The sequence below is a fragment of the Erpetoichthys calabaricus genome, chromosome 7, assembly GCF_900747795.2.
Source record: "Erpetoichthys calabaricus chromosome 7, fErpCal1.3, whole genome shotgun sequence".
NCBI classification, from domain to species: domain Eukaryota; kingdom Metazoa; phylum Chordata; class Cladistia; order Polypteriformes; family Polypteridae; genus Erpetoichthys; species Erpetoichthys calabaricus.
The window spans coordinates 165,319,251-165,336,401 of NC_041400.2; the positions used below are offsets into that span (position 1 = coordinate 165,319,251).

Below are 17,151 nucleotides of genomic sequence, written 5' to 3' on the forward strand. Positions count from 1 at the left end.
ATCACATTCATTAAATTGAAGAAAAATTGCCATTTATTTCCAACACATGTAAGTGTTTTACAAGATCAATCTCACTTTAACGGTAGTTATATATAGTGGTTATGTATAGTACAAATAACATTATTTCAATAGAAAAGGACGCAGAAGAAAAACAGGACACAAAGTTGCTCTTTATTGCAAGGAGTTGATGTTTTCATTGTAAAAGATAAATCACATTATGTGTTTGTTATCAGGAAAGTGAAATACAAGAATTACTAAATAAGCACAATAAACATATGTAACATTTGCACAAAATGTCTTCTTGAATTCATCAAACTTTGTTTACTATATTGCACTAAGGAAAACTTGACAGAAATACCATCACATGGATACAACCTAAAAACACTATACAAAAATAAAAATAAATAAGTCACTACTATTAAATAACACAATAAAAGTAGTAAACTATATCAAATATTCAACATGAATTTTAATAACAGTACCACACATATACTGTATTTAATAAAAACACTGCAAAATCTTTGTATATAGATCAATAAATATGAACTTTTAAAATAAGACTAGCTTTAGATCTGCTTTCAGGCTAATTTCACACGCTCAATAATTACAAACAACGCAGAAAAATTTTTGCAGATGCTCTGTCCACTGAGCATGAAGCATGCCAACTCCAAATAAAATAACTAAGCCTTTAATATGACATTATTCTGGGAGAAAAATATGTTTTTTTCACCTGCTAAAAATAATTAGCAGTAAATAGTTATAGTATTGTTGCCGAGGGGAAAATACTCCAGCCTCATTTTTTTTTCTTTTTTTCAACAAGTTGTTGAAGACCTTTAAGACAACTGGACTGAGCAGTACTCCATAACTAACCCATGTGTGCTGAAAAAAGGTAAGAAGATGCTGCTTTTATAATAAGCTCAGGCCTACTACAAACAGGACTCACAACCATGAGGTTAACTTGATTATTCTCCAGCTATGGTTCCCTCATCATTAAAAGATGCCTACGTTATTATTTAGAAACTTATTTGTAACCTTAACTTGTGCTAATACCAGATCTTGATAATGGCCAACTACAACAAATAATCATGAATGTTTCTGTCATTTGAACATTTCTTTAAATGAATCCACTAAACTGAACCATTTTGTATGTCTGATGAAAATGCTCCTGTGCCGCAAATATCTGAGCAAGCTGTTGATCAAACATACAGGCTGCAAGGTGAGAGAAAGAGTATACTTGAGAGACACAAAGGTGTCTCAATCATCAGTGTCTTTTATGGGAAAAAGAAAAGGTGAGCAACAGAGTGCACCAGCTGTTATGTCTTTTTAGTGCAGGAAACAAGTGTAAGTAATTCATTGAACAGTTTGCCACAGAATACTAGACTTGGAGGTGTGCAATCTACAAACTCATTTGACAGAGCTGTGTTTTTAGCTTCATTTGTAGATCTATAGTTACAGTAATTGTATGGATATAAAACAATGCGTTCTATTAAAATGAAAACTGCGACATACAATTAATTTTTCCTTACGTATCAATATTATGAATTATTTTAGGATGGAAATATTTTAAGATCATTTGAATGATCTGATCATTGCACTAAAATGGAATCAACTAGTTTAACTGGCATAACATCTTCAGTTCATAAGGGAACTACAGACAGAGTCATTAGACCATTCTATGTAGCACACATGCATCAACACATTGCAACCACACCACATTGCAGCCCTTTATAGAACTTATTAACAGTATCTGATACAGATTGGCGACCATCACTAATCTGGCCACTGGTAATCCGGTACCACCACTAATACGAACATAATTTGCACAAGCGTAATTTCAAATTTCACGGGTTGGCACGTTGCCAACCTGCCATTACTTTTTTGGTTGCACGATCAGCTGTTCGTGCAAACCACTCGTACTTGTTTTTTTGCATTTATTATTATAACCCACTCACATTTAGCCCCAGCCATGGTTCCAAGACATGAACTGATTCTTGTTGTATAAAGTACAAACACCACATTGTCCATAACATATAAAGAAAAATCTTGACAGCGGTGTGTCTGTGAGAAGCTTGTGTGAATTATAAAATACTGGCACTTTGTCAGTGTATGTTATGAAGAGACATAAAGAAAAATTGCTCCAGTTCTTTGTTAACAGTAGATCAAAAAAAAAGAAATGATGAAAGATGAATAAAGTTCAAAACTGGTGAAGTGCTGATAACATGGTCTAAGCTCTGCATAAGTGAAGGTGCTGAGCTATGTAGAGATCTGGTGAAGGAACCAAGTGCAAAATTAGGACTAGATTTTGAGTGCGATTATAGTGAAGGTTGGTTTCAATGTTTAAAGCAGCAAAATAGTTTAAAGTTTCATGCCGTGTATGGTGAAAAACATTCAGTGGACAGCAACTTAGCCAAATTAGTTTCTGATGAAAAGTTAAGACCTGAACAAGTCTACAATCCCAATGAGATGTACTCTAATACAGGGAGCTGATACAGATTTTGGGTATACTATATTGTGACTCCAACCATCGGTGATCCGGCAAAGTCACCAAAATGGCACCTCACAGGTCCTAACGATGCCAGATTAGTGACAGTTGAATTGTATTACACTTTGCCCTCAGAACGTAAAGAAACCCAAAATGGCAGTGTTTAGTTTCTACTACAGTGACTAACTCTTAGTAGCAATTCTGAAAATTCTGATGTTATGGTAAATAAGTTGCCCATATAATTATATATATACCTGTATATACATGAATAAAAAATTAACTGTGATTTTCTTCCAAAGAAAATACAGACATTTTTACCAAATCAAACCTTGATATGTACAATTCAAGTTTACAACAGGAGTTCCACCCTTTTCACAGTCATTCTTTGATACCTTGCAGCAGCTTTAGCAAATGGCCTTCCATCACCTGTTGAACTATTTAAAAAGAAAAAAGGCGTAACCAAGTCAGAGTGCAAGTCATAGGCCACACTGATTCAAAATATTAATGATTCTGGCAAACCTGAATTATAAAGCAGTTTTGATTACTGTACAGAAGTCAAAACTTGAACATTTGGCAAAAACAAAAAAAAAATCTAACTACATATTACTATAAATTAATTCATATTGACATATGGCAGGAAATTGTAATGGAAATAAAAATTCAGGCCACCCTGTCCAATTGCTGTACAAAAATCCAAGTGGATGACAACGAGGGTAAATGTCTTGTACAAAAATAAAAATCATAAAAATTAATAGAGCACAGAAGAATACGGATATACAGAAATCCAAACTGAAAATCACACTAAACAATTATTCTATAGAAAAGTAAGGAGAGTGATGGTAAATTCATATGTAAAAATCTAGAAAGGGCTGAGGATTTTAATCCAAATTACCCAACTTTAATTGGCAGGTCATCCACTAAAAATACATGTTTTCATTTGCTCCTGCAGTAATTTTGCTTTATGCTCGTTTTTTTATGTACTACCGTATCTCCATAGTGGTGGAGTGGTGGAGATTAAAATAGGAAACGATTAGGAACAGGTTTAGAGAGAACGTTTTAAACAAAGTGCAGTCATTTTAGAGTGTGGGGGAATGGTGGGAGAAGAAAAGCCAAGTTGTGTTCAGAGTAGATGAAAATGTGTTGGGTAGTAAATCTGGAAAGAGACCACCTGGAGACACAGAGGAGTGGTGGTAGGGTACCAATCATGAAGGGAGGAAGACAAAAAAGTACAGGCAGATAAACAAGGAGGCAAAAAAGGCAGTTGAAAAAGCCAAGGCACAAGCTTTGGAAGAGGTGTATGAAAAACTGGAGACAAAAGAGGGACAGAGAACAGTTTTTAGTACACTGAAACTTAGTAACAAGGTTGGAAAGGGCTTCAGTCAGATAAAGTAGATAAATGATGAGCAAGGTGTGGTCTTGAGCGAGCATAATAGGATCACAAATAGATGAAAGGGTATATTTTGCAAAGCTATTGAATGAAGAAAATCCAAGGGTAGTATTTGGGAATGGAGTCCCAAATGAAGGGCTAGTATCAAGAAGAGAGGAAGTAAAGGAGACACAGGAAAGAATGAAGAATGGAAAAACAACAGGACTGAATAAAATACCAGTGTGGAAGACTTTATGGAAAGAGGAAGTAAATATGTTTTGGGATCTAATGAAGAAGATCTACGAACAGGAGAGAATACCAGAAAAGTCAAGGAACAGTGTGATTGTACCCATTTATGAGGAAATATTCAGTATTGTGGAAATAATAGAGAGGGGCAAAGGAAAAGGATTATAGAGAGAAGGCTTAGGTAAGAGACCCCCATAGGGGAGGAGGAGTTTGGTGTTATGTCAGGGAGAGGAATAACTGATGCAGTCTATGCTTTGCAACAGCTTATACAGAAGCATCAAGAAAAGCAGAAAGGTCTGCATACAGTGTTTATTGATTTAGAGAAGGCTAATGATACAGTGCCATGTTTATCAGTTAAGATGAATGACAGAGAAAGGAGTACTAGAAAAATATGCAAGGATTGTCCAGTATATGTATGAAGAAGTGAGGACTTGGGTTAAAAACATTGTTGGGGCAACAGACCAGATCCCAGTTACAGTACGTCTGCACCAGGGATCTTCTTTAAATCTTTACCTCTTTGATTTGGTTAAGGATGTGCTGACTCATTGGATAAAAGACCAATCCCCAGGTGGATGATTTTTGCTTATGACACTGTGATGTGTAACACCAGAAAGGAGGAAGTGAAAAGGAAGTTGGAAAAATAGAGAAAGGCTTTGAAAAAACAGATGATTGAAGATAGAAATGAGGCACAACATTTGAAATTTAATGCTGATCAGGATTCATAAGTTGTTCACTCTTCAATAGCTCTCTCTGCAGGCTAGGTTTAAATATCTAGGATCAGTGGTAACCCAAGATGTATAAATAGATGCAGAGATAACGTAAAGAGAGAAGTGTGAATGAAACAGTTGAAAGAAGGTATCAGGAGTTTTGAGCAATTGAAGAATTAAGGTGAAGGCTCAAGATATGTTTTTTTAAGACAGTGGTAAGACCACCAATGATGTATGGAGCTAAGACATGGGTAGTAAAGGAGGTGCAGGAGAAGAAGTTAGATGTAAATGAGAATGTTGAAATGGATGTGTGGAGATACAAAAAAGGTAAATAAGACATGAGACATTCAAAGGTACAACAAAAATGACAAGAGATATCTAAGCAAGTACATGGGAAGAGATAGTGAAGAAGGCTAAAGCGGAGGTGGATTGATAAAGTAAAAGAAGATCTGAAGCAAAAGGGTCTGACAGGGAAGGAGATGCTGGACTGAACTGTACGTAGAAGGTTGATCAGATACCTCAACCCCATAAAGCAATGGGAAAATATGAAGTGGAAGAAGAAGAAACTAACCACCATAAAAACTAAAGAATACACATGTCTAAAATTAGTTATTTAAATAAAATTTGTGGTACGCTATTGAATTTATATTTTTTTCATAACATACACTGCCTCTAATTTATACCTGGAGGTTTAATACTCTGCAGCACATTGACATTGTAGTTAACAATACCAAAAAACAGTTCAGATTCTGGCCTGGGTGCCATCTTCAGTGGCAGTTCACCTTTTCTGCAAATGTTTGTGTTTATCTCCAGGTCTTCCAGAATTGTTCCCACATAACAAAGACATGCATGTCAAGAAAGCTAACAGTGCTAAATTAATCTGATGACACTGAGTGAAGTTTGCGTGTGTGTGTTTCCTGCTACGATGAATGGAGAGTTTAATATTATTTTGTAATTACTATCTTGTAATTCTACTGCACAATATTAGATGCCAGTGTACAAACAGTATCTGCAATGTATAACAAACTATGGGTAATGACAGAATTCAATGTAATGTGTTTATTTGATGTAAACTATAATGAAAGGATAACAGCACAATCAACTAAAATGATAAAGCTAGTTGCTCTCCTTAAGCTGATGTCACTTTTCACGACTTTATATGACAGACTTGTTGAATACAGTCTCTAATCTCAACGCTGGACCATGCCAAATAACATGACTGAATATTGCTGTGGATGTCACCTTTACCAGCTGTGTGCTGACCGTCCACAACAGTCATACTTGCCCCTTTTTGTAACAGCCTATAATGTGCTGCCTGACAGATGTGGTGCTGTATGAAGAGTTAACAGCTACAGCAAGTACCAGTGCAATCTCTGCAATTTTTTTTCCATTCTGTCAATTTATGTAAACACTAGTCATCAGGATGACAAATTTCTCATCAGTTTGTGAGGTCCAAGACCCACTTGTTCTCTATTCTTCATCACTGAATTCATTGGTTGTCAGCTCTCATGAATATAGAGCATGCCCCTGTGGCTAAAGACAAAATCAAACCTGTTTAAAGCTGTCAGCGCAACTAATGGTCTAGTTGAAGTGAGTTGCTGGACATGTCACATTACACGACTGTCTTCATTGAAATGTGCCTCTAGCTCGGTAAGATTATGTAAATGAAGGCTATGACCCAAAATCACTGCCTTAAGGTGACATAATTTAAATCATTTTTGTCCTGGAAAGCAGGGGTGTTTCTGCATACTGCAATCTCATCCAACCACCATGTAACATTACTAAGTTGTGAACCTTCTACAATATACCATATGATTCACAGAAAGTGACAAACTAAAGTAGTTTCTAAAAGACCTGTGTTATATATCAATATACTGTTTGTATTGCAGGAGAAGTGTGGTTTCACAGAGATTAACAGAGGGCTGCCTCATAGACCAAGAGCCCTGGCTCTGTTTCCTGGCACTATCTGTGTGGCATTTATACATTCTCCCTCTGTCTCCATGTGTGTTTTTTTTAACTCAACAGACAGCAAGCCAAGCAACAAATTAAATAAAAAAGGACATTTTTTTCATTTAATAAACATTATGATTAAAGTTACTTCAACAATTTTAGTAATTACCATTTTTATGTCCCATTGCTACTGCCATGTCCATCGCATTGAATCCCGAATCAGTTTCAATTGTTGGATCGGCTCCATTTTCTGCATGATAATAATATAAATATATTTCATTTACAGAAGTACAGAAATTAGAATAAACAGGCGGGTTTCTTTTAGTTTCTCAAAAATCTTACCTAAAAGGATTTCCACACACCGAACATGATTTCCATGAACAGCATACAGCAAAGGAGTGCCTCCATTCTGGTAACAAGTAAATGTTATAATTAAAATCTAAATGTACTTTTCATTCAACAACAAAAATAGAAGGATTCCGTTAATTTCAAATACAATACAAATGGATAAAAAAATATTATAAAATGTTTATTTACATATCTACAAAGCACATTGTTTTAATTTTAGCTGTGTTCTAAAATAATTGAAATTTCCCTTTTTCAGTTTAATGAAATAATTTTAAGGTAGCAGATAAATTGTCATTAAGCCTGTAAGCAGCTATTACAAACAAACATACTATATAGGTAAAAAAAATGTAACAATGATATTGTCTTCCTTTTCTTCTTCATCTTCTTCCATAGCTACTCCCATTTTTATATAGGGTAGCTATTTATCTACAATTATTAAATAAATTAATGAAGGAATAAAATTATGCTATTGCTGGTATTTGTTAAAAATGGTTTCCTAAAGTATATTAGTGTAAAGCGAAGCTTTACCCAGTCATATTCATTGACATCCACTCCACATTCTACTAGCATCTTCACAATATCAGTATATCCTTTACTGCAGGCAAGTGACAACGCACTCTCTCTTCCTTTTGCAAGAATGGTAGGATCAGCTCCCTAAGGGTAAGAATAATGATATATAGCATTGACACTCTAATCAGAGGTTAATAGTCACTATGGGTGTTTAGAAATCAAGCAGGTTCATTTTCACAGGAATGGAGACGCAGGCTTAAACAAACTACATAGAACATCATACTAAGCTGAAATCTAAAAGATTCAATCGTTTCTACTAAATAATGTGACACACAATATTATGAGAAAGGGTGTAACTGGGGGTGCTAAATAAAGCATCAGTCTTTTCAGAAAACTACCAGGTACAGTGTCATTATCTGCATATAAGATATACCTAACCTAAGGAGTCCTGAAGCTTGTTCCATCAAAAGGCACCTACTACATGTATGATTGCAAGAAGTCAGTCCTTGGCAGTTTGTCAAGGGAAAGAAACCGCGCTAGTTTTACTTTGAAAGCACAACTTTCTTTAAAATTGGCTCTTCAATCAGCTTCGAAATTAGAGAAAGAGATGTTTATTTTGTTCTAAAAAAAAAAAAAAAAAACAAAAAAAAACCATGCTGACTGTGCTACTCATGAAATGCTTAACCATGTTTGGGCTGCAAATCACTGGTTAAGAATAAGATAACAAACTCTTCCCGATCTGTAATAGAATCATTATGTTTTTGGCATATAGAATTGCTAGAAGATGTGATGAGATACGATGTGACATGATATAACGTAACATAATATTCTCAGACCTACTTAATTCAGCCTATCACACACAACACATGAAACACATAATCCATAAAAAAGAACACTGGCAATAATTTCACAAAATGATTAAACATACAGTAGATTTAATTAAATATACCACCAGAGAGGCAAAATATATTCATGTCCCTTCTATAAAATTACAACATCCATGCAATTGAGAGTGCAGGGCACGGCTGCAAGAGGAAAAATCACTTATGGTAGACAAGGTCCTAGACAAACTATATGGGAAGAGTTGGTCTGACAAGTTTCAGTGGGCATGGTTGATAATATAGCACAACAGTATTTTTAACTTTGTGTTACATTTCCCTTCAGGCATGAATATAGTATATCCAATCAAAAATTCTTTCAAGATAGTTCTAATCCATATATGCACTGGAGTAAACGTTAAAATTATGATAAGCTTGTTCCTTACATTCTGAAGTAAAAATTCCACAACAGCTATTTGTCCATGAGCTGCTGCCCACATCAGTGGTGTGAAACCTTCTTCATCCTGTAGATTAATTACTGCTTCTGCAAAAAAAAAAAAAAATTATATATATATATATATATATACACACACACACAGACATTAAACTTACATCTCAAACAGATAAAAAGAAGCAACGCTGAAATAACAGCTTCATTGAAGACTTGAATTGACATTATACTTTACACTAACCTTTACTTTAAACCTTACCTTGTTCAATACGGCTGGCGAGGAACACCATCTCCCCTTGAGCTGCTAGCTGATGAATTGACAAAGCTGAAAGAAAGTCAAGGCTCCTCTGTTTAGACATCATAAAAGCAGTCACAAACAACTACTTGATATATGCTATGCATATTAAGCATGGCTAGTTAAATATTTATATGTCATTACTAATATAAATTCATTTCAGATGAAGCTTATATGTTCAGAATATTTCTGCAATCAGGAAAAAACTTAAGGCATACTATCAGCTCAAAATCAAAAAGAATCCCCATCAATTAAAAATGCTTAAATGTGAAGTTGTTTTACGCTTCTTTAAACAGCCAAAAACAAATCACAAAGGAAACATTTTATAAATGTATAACTACAGTATGGTCTGCTTATGCACGAGAGTGGACTAGACCAGGGGTAGGCAACGTCGGTCCTGGAGTGCCACAGTATGTGCAGGTTTTTGTTCCAACCCAGTTCCTTAATGAGAACTCAATTATTGCTGATGAAGCACATATTGCTTAAGTGACATTTTAATGCTTCATTTTAGTGGTCTCGCTTGTTAAGGTTTTCCAACCTTAATTGCTTATCTCAATCTTAAACTGCTGCATTCAGTGTTTTAATTGCTCCTTATTAGCAATAAGATGTAAAAGACAAAGCAGCCAGCAGTTCTCCAGCTAGCTTTTTTCCAATTACATCTGTGTGTGTTCATCATGCATGGTTTGATTTAATAAAACACTTAATAGAAAAATGTGACAGACTGAAAATGATCTGTTTTAGGCTTCAAATCATTTGGATGATATCCTTGGAAAGGAAAAAAATCTACGATATAAAACCCTTACATTGCACAGACTAACAAGCCATAAAATTAAATAAGGTCTGAGATTGGCAATGATTGGTTTCTAATTAAGCAATTGGGTTGGAATGAAAACCTGTAGCCACTGCGGTTCACCAGGACCGACATTGCCTACCCCTGTTTTACATCTTATTGCTAATAAGGAGCAATTAAAACACTGAATGCAGCAGTTTAAGATTGAAATAAGCAATTAAGGTTGGAGAACCTTAACAAGCGAGACCACTAAAATGAAGCATTAAAATGTCACTTAAGCAATATGTGCTTCATCAGCAATAATTGAGTTCTCGTTAAGGAACTGGGTTGGAACAAAAACCTGCACATACTGTGGCACTCCAGGACCGACGTTGCCTACCCCTGGACTAGACGAAAAGATAAGTTCTTCGAAAAAAATCACCTCAGATTTCAGCCTTTATTGGTTGACAGGCTTCTGTCAATCAGCTCAATGTCCATTCATTTGGTGAACCCACTTAATCCAAATTATAATCAAGGAAAACTTGAGCTAATCATGCTAGCATCACCTAAAATGCAGGAAACGATCTTGGCAGGCATACCATTCTATCACACGGCACACTCAAACACACACACCCACACTAACTCTAAGAAATGTTAGAGAAGCCAATTAATCTAATCTACTGTAGATGACTATGGGAGGGAAACTAAATTCCCAAAACAGCAACAACAGGTGCTGCAGTATTTAATGTGTAAGAAATTAAAGGAAGAATAGTCCAGCTAAAAGAGTCATTCATTAATCTGACATTATTAGAAACAGCCATACAGTTGTCACAGATGAAGAAGAGAACTGTTCAGTTTCAAACTTAAAAGTGAACAGAGCTATTTTCAGTTGCATTTTTCATTTATGTTGGAATGTTTTAATTGTTATTACATTATTTAGAACCCCCCCCCCCCCCAATTATCATCTAAAGTCTCATCACTATAAAATTGCACAGCCTTTTTCCTATTGATATAAAGAGGAACTTACAATGTACAAGTAAGGGTGTAGAAGATACTTCATTGCCACGATGTTTGTTAGTCAAAGTTGTTGACTGCTTGATTGGAGAAAAATGCTTTGTTGTTGAAGGAGTATAAACATGTCTCACTTGTATCCCTGGTGACTGAGAAGTTTGAATATTGCATTCCGCTGAAAAAAGAAAGCAATGTATTCTTATTTTTTAGTGCAACAAAACTAACAATTTATTTGAATAAATATAAATATTTTAAGACTAAATTGGTGTGTACTTAACAGGTTACTTACATACAGTATGCAAGGGAATTACCATTATTAAGAAAGTAAAACAAAACATGCCAGAGGAAAAAGATTATAATGTAGTATGGATGCCTCTATTAACAAACACTAAAAAGCCCGTAAATCTTCCTCTGGATATATAGGCAAACATAGACGTGTGACTGAAGTGTGATTTAGAAAGGTGGAGGGTTCTGGTACCTTATCCAGAGAACAGCACTCTCTTTCAATCTAATGGATTTGTAATTGTGCCTTTTGAGGCAGAGTCAGACATGACCATTGAGTAGCCCTGGTCTTGAGAAGGTCCTGTTCTCCAGAAACGCTCGTTTTTAAATTCACTTCTGACCTAAGAAAGAACACTACATCAAGTTCTGAAAGGCAGACTTCAGTCAACACTCCAGGAGTGGGATTTGTGTAGATGTGAGTGTAAGTCTCTTCATAGGTGATGCAGTGAGCAGGATGAAGCATTTGTGATGGGGCTTTTTTAAAATACTTTGCACAAAGGGTGATGTATCCACCTATAGAGATGTAGCACCATATGTCATCACAGGTCTATGCCAGCAGTTTCATGATAAAAGTGATGTCACCGCACTTCTAGACCAGAAATTTGGCAATAAAAGTTTATAGGTCAGCACAAATCAAACTGATTGACATGCTAACCATACCAATCCCTACTTTAACAGAACAAACCCCTAATGTTAAGTAAAATCTAATCTTAACCAATTATAGCACATGCTACACATAATAAACCTTAACCCTAACTTCAGTCCTAAAACTGTTGGTTTAGACCTGCTGGCGTAGGCATGTGGTGTTATACATCTGTGCAAATCTGCAGTTGTATATTATTGTACAAAGGGGAAAACACTTATGTGACCTTAATTTGCACAGTGAGACATTAAAACTGTTTAGATATGCCTATATAGGACATATACAAGCATTTATTTATTTATTGTTTAAATAAAAAATGGGCATGGCAATTTCTTCATTAGCTCCCTCCCTAAATGAATAATTGTACTAATTAATGTACTCCATTTTTAAGAACTCAGATAACACACACTCGGTCATTCTTTCAAGGAAAAATTCACTCTTTTTGACATAAAATTATAACCACAGATAATCTTGATATCTCAAACCATATTTATCTGTTGTTTACACAAGAAGATTAATTTTAGCAAGCTAAATTTAACTTTTGCTATTTTAATCGAACTCAACGGTAAAACTCTTCATATTATATATGTTATAAACTGTCCTTGTTCTTTTCTGCAGATGTAATGTAATCCTTGCAGATTAAGCGTTGACATCATTTTTCCTCATAAATTATTTCACTTATTCAAAACATAGCTATATTTTCTCTTGTTTACAGTGTGAAATAACAAAACAAATTTACAAAATGAGATGTTTATCTGAAAACAACAAACCTTTCAAGCTATTGGCTTCTTACAAAACAAAAGGTGTTATTTTATCATGCCACTTCCAATCGTGAAGGAATATCACTAAACAAAATCACAAAACCCTTGAGTTAACAAGCAGTAAGGCTTTTTAATGCTGATATTTAAATACATTTTCTTTGGAAATGTAATACTAACACTGTTAATACCATAATAAATGAAAATCTCAGGGGTGTCCAGCTTCAGTCCTGGAAGGCCACAGTGGCTGCAGGTTTTCATTCTAACCACCTTCTGAATCAGTGACCTGTTTATACTGCTAATGAACTTGTTTTGCCTTAATTTTTAATTGACTTGATTCAGACTGCTGAATTGTTTCTTGTTAATTAGCAACCAAACAAATAATGAGACACAATGCAAGCCAAAACTCAACCACCTAACCTGTGCCCATCACACAATATCTGAAAATAAAGAATGGTGAAGGTCTCACTAAGGTTGATCTCTGAAGTCACTAAAACATTTTGATGGTGTTCTTAGAAAAAACAGAACGTTGACAGTTTTGGAAACGTCTGTGGTGGCAGATAAGAGCAGCAACAGGTCATGGAATTAAATAACGGGTTTAATTATAGCAAGAATCAGTTTCTCATTAATAAATTGGTTGGAGTTTGAAGCCCCAATTTAGCTGGTCATCCATTAGCTTGTTTCACGTCCCATTTCTGTTTGGCTGTCATTTAATGAAGAAACGAATCAATTCAGAGGACTGAATCCTTAGAAACAGCTAATAAAAAGAAAGGAAATGAAGTTAATTAGCAGTGAAAACTGGTCACTGATTGGGAAAAGGGTCGGAATGAAAACCTGCAGTCACTGCGGCCCTCCAGGATTGGAGTTGGACACCCCTACTCTAGCATCTTTTACATCACACCAAAAATTATAAACCTTTGCAGGAAACACACAAATTAAAAGTATGAGCTAGCGATGCAAGCTCTGGCATGCATTATATGGAGTCTTTATGTCAAAAGGAGTGAAATTACAAAGCATGACTGCAAAGATGAAATACTAAAAATTAAATATGCTCAAATTTAGCTACAGCTTATCAATACTTTCAGCAATTCCCATTTATTGCTATTAACTACTATTCAATTACTTTAGCCACACAAAAAAATTCTACATACTGTATATATGAAGAAATCAGAAAAACAAAACACAAAATAGAAATGGTCTATTAATATTAGCAATATTAATTATAAAGTAATAACAAGTGAAAATGTACAGCTCATTCATATTCACAACGAATCTTTACCATTCATGATTGTTTTTCTTAACAAATAAGGTGACTTGAAACGAACACACAAGGAAGCAAAACAAAATCCTCCATTCATTACCTATCAGAAGTCCCGGCAGCAACTTTTGAAATACAATAGACATGATGATGTTCTTTCCTGGTTCCAATAAACTAAATGTTTCTGTTATCAGTAAAAACATGCTATTCGGATTTAAAGTGATCTGCTTTTGAATGCACATACCTTGGCATTTCATTGATTCTGAAATTCAGAAGTCTTCACAATTGATAGTTGTAAGAAAAATATGATTTGAAATTGTACTGCTCTCCATTACTGGCACTGATTGAAAATTTAAAGAGGTGTCACTGAGCACTGTGTGCACTTTTGTCATGAAAGTACCTTATACAGTATTTAACATACCTTTAAACAGCACAGACGCTACTTCCAAATCTGAGTTGACCTGGTCTTGAATGTTTTTACTGTCTTCTTCATTAAGTGACTTTACAAACCGGGAACAAACATTCATGTCAAAGCGGTTGGGCAAAATGAATTTAATGCCCATCGCCACATTTTGGGGGTTTCCATCATCCGCCATCTGATGCTCTGGTTTTACACTGGCTATTTCTGGAAGTACACAGATGCCTTCCATCTCATCATGAAGCAGCTGGCAGCCTGCACTGTGATCCTCATTTGACGACGCCATGGTGTGCACTGGGTCAAACTGTAAAAGCCATCATTTAGCCAATAACCTGCTTTTTTTTATTGCCCATCTTCATGAATCTAGTGATAAAACATATATGGAAATCGTAAGTCATTAGTTAATTCTTCAAAAATAGTTATTTTACTTTTTCCTTGTCACTAAATCATTATTTATTGTATTGAGTATTTTACACAATGAAAACCTCTATACTTATACAGGAATGGATATACTGTATATTAACAAATTAAATTAAGCTGACCAAACAAAACATGCAATATCTGGTGTTTGTAATGACTACAATGAAATAAAGTCAAAGCAAATTTAAGAATCACTGTGTTTTTTTTTTGCACTTTCCATACTGTCCCAGCTTATTATGATTTGGGGTTGTATAAATATAAATATGTTTTCCTTCACACAAAGAACCAGTTTAAATTACCATGTAGTGTGTAGGACAGTTGGACTTGAGGTACATTCAAATCTAAACTATTGTATACACAAAAGTACTTGGTTCTGATACGCCTGATTAACTGACGGCACTGTAACTGACACCCATTGTCTTAGGAAGTGAAGCTGGGTAATATAGCTAGTATAGCTGTATGTTGCATGCTGTTTTTGTTTATTTATATCTTTTATTGGCATTGTATTTTTTGTATTGTATTGTCTACTGTTCTGAGGAGACATGTAAATAAGAATTTTATTGCACTATATACTCATGACAATAAACTTCAGCCATCCATCCATCCATTTTCCAACCCGCTGAATCCAAACAGGGTCACGGGGGTCTGATGACAATAAACTTGAAAATTAAAATAAAAGTTTATCTGTTGAATTCATCTATTTGAAAATCCCACATTAATATTGTAATTTGCCAAGTTCTGCACAGCAGCTGTAGCACTGTACTAAGTCTGAGAACAAATTTAATGAACATGTCAGTGTTAAACCAGGAAAAAAATCACCTCCCTGAATCTTTTCAATTGCTAAACAGGTTCAATGATACAAATCCATATAACTTTGAATATAGTATATACTATATATGCATGCCTTCTAAAACGTAGTGTCTTTCTGTTTTTACCATTGAGTTTTGCAAAAACACAGCTATCCGTGATGCTATGAACAAAAAGCCTACTACTTCAGCCTTTTGGTGAGTGTCAAGACTATAAGAATTGCTTTAATAATTCCCTCGCAATAATATAAATACAGAAAGTTAGAAAATAGTATGGTACAGTATAAGTACAGTCTACTGATACAATAGATTGGTGTGCAATCGCTGGCGCCGAAGAAATTCACAGCTGGGGTCCCTGTGAATGCAAACATAAATGAAAATAGAAGTGTCTCAGCGGCAGTTAATAGAAAGGAGTTAACATTGCCAGATAAATACAATAGTAGTCCGGTATCGATTTGGAGGTGAATCCGACTACTGTACTCGAGTTCATGCAGTCAAATTGTGGAATTTTCCTCTTTCGAATCATCACTGTTCAGTGAAGAAAATACGTGTATACAGTTTTAAATTTTGCGTCCTCCTGTTACCATGCAGCTGGGCGAATGGGAGTGTAGCGGACTGATCGAAGCGAAGGAGTAACTGGGGCACCAAGAAGTTGCTGAGAATAAGCAGCCAAGATCAGCCTCGTACTTTCCAGTGTAAACGCAGCTTGTTGCGGTGGTACTGCAGCTGCCATCTGCTATAAAACGCGTATGTGTGCCACAGACCTGTGCCCCTTCTTCATTCAACCAAAATTTGCGCCTAGTGTTAAACCAGCCGATCTCTATTGTTTTTCCTAGCTTATGACAAATCCTAGAAGAACACCTTGGTTGCCAAGCCTTTCCAGTTAGTTGTCGCAACGTGTACAATGACAGTTTCCCAATCTCGACTCGTGCTAGTACGTACCTAGAAAGAAGCGTACCTCTAAAAGCCTTTACTGCTTTATATTACAACCAATGTGTAATGAAACTCGCTAAAAATAAATAAACTGCCGAGTAACAATAAAGAGACTGGAAGACACTGTCTGAGTGTAAAGAACGTTGCGAGTGCCCATATTCACACATAGCACTAACTAACTGTTTTTCTGTTTGTGTTTACCAGTTATTGCGCTTAATACCACCCGCACGCATTTTTAAACCGCATTAGTACGATCGGTGTTGACTTCTCATAAACAGTAAAGATCGTTGCTAGTACACATACTGTATTCACGCAAAGCAATAACTGATTTTTTGTTTACGTGTATCAGTAATAACTTGTACGTACCTTTTCATAGTCCTAATACCATCCTCGTGCATTTTTAAACCGTATTAAAGCGATCGGTCTTGATTTTTCATGGAAAATAAAGAACGTTACTAGCACACATATTCATACAAAGCAAAGCCTGATTTTCCATTTGAGTATAAAGCAAATACAATTCCATATAACAATAAGTTGTACATAATGTTTATATACCTTACCATGGGTTTAACACTATGTGAGCGTATTCTAGTTTTGAACTATCCAAGAGCGATCGCTCTCGCCTCCTCAGTCCTTACCCATTTGTATTAGTCATATAAAGTTTATTGAAATTGTCCATC

At 35.4% G+C, this 17,151-nt stretch overlaps 1 protein-coding gene across 1 annotated transcript; it reads right to left on the minus strand.

The window, feature by feature from the left end:
- Positions 1-154: 154 nt before the first annotated feature.
- On the minus strand, positions 155-17,133 carry ankra2 (ankyrin repeat, family A (RFXANK-like), 2). Its single transcript, XM_028805671.2, has 9 exons — positions 17,032-17,133; positions 14,316-14,675; positions 10,970-11,128; positions 9,138-9,203; positions 8,874-8,971; positions 7,628-7,753; positions 7,094-7,160; positions 6,921-7,001; positions 155-2,916 (listed from the first exon to the last, which is right to left on the minus strand). Exons 2-9 carry the CDS (start codon positions 14,596-14,598, stop codon positions 2,861-2,863), a joined length of 936 nt encoding a protein of 311 aa, XP_028661504.1. The 5' UTR covers positions 14,599-14,675; positions 17,032-17,133; the 3' UTR covers positions 155-2,860.
- Between the last annotated feature and the right edge of the window lie 18 nt (positions 17,134-17,151).

Excerpts from the sequence above, each read along its gene's own strand:
- ankra2 (XM_028805671.2), bottom strand. The coding sequence starts at position 14,598 with ATGGCGTCGTCAAATGAGGATCACAGTGCAGGCTGCCAGCTGCTTCAT. Across the intron at positions 7,754-8,873 it reads TGGAATTTTTACTTCAGAAT|GGAGCTGATCCTACCATTCT; the intron begins GTAAGGAACAAG and ends TCTTACCCTTAG. Across the intron at positions 7,002-7,093 it reads GTGTGTGGAAATCCTTTTAG|AAAATGGAGCCGATCCAACA; the intron begins GTAAGATTTTTG and ends ATTATCATGCAG.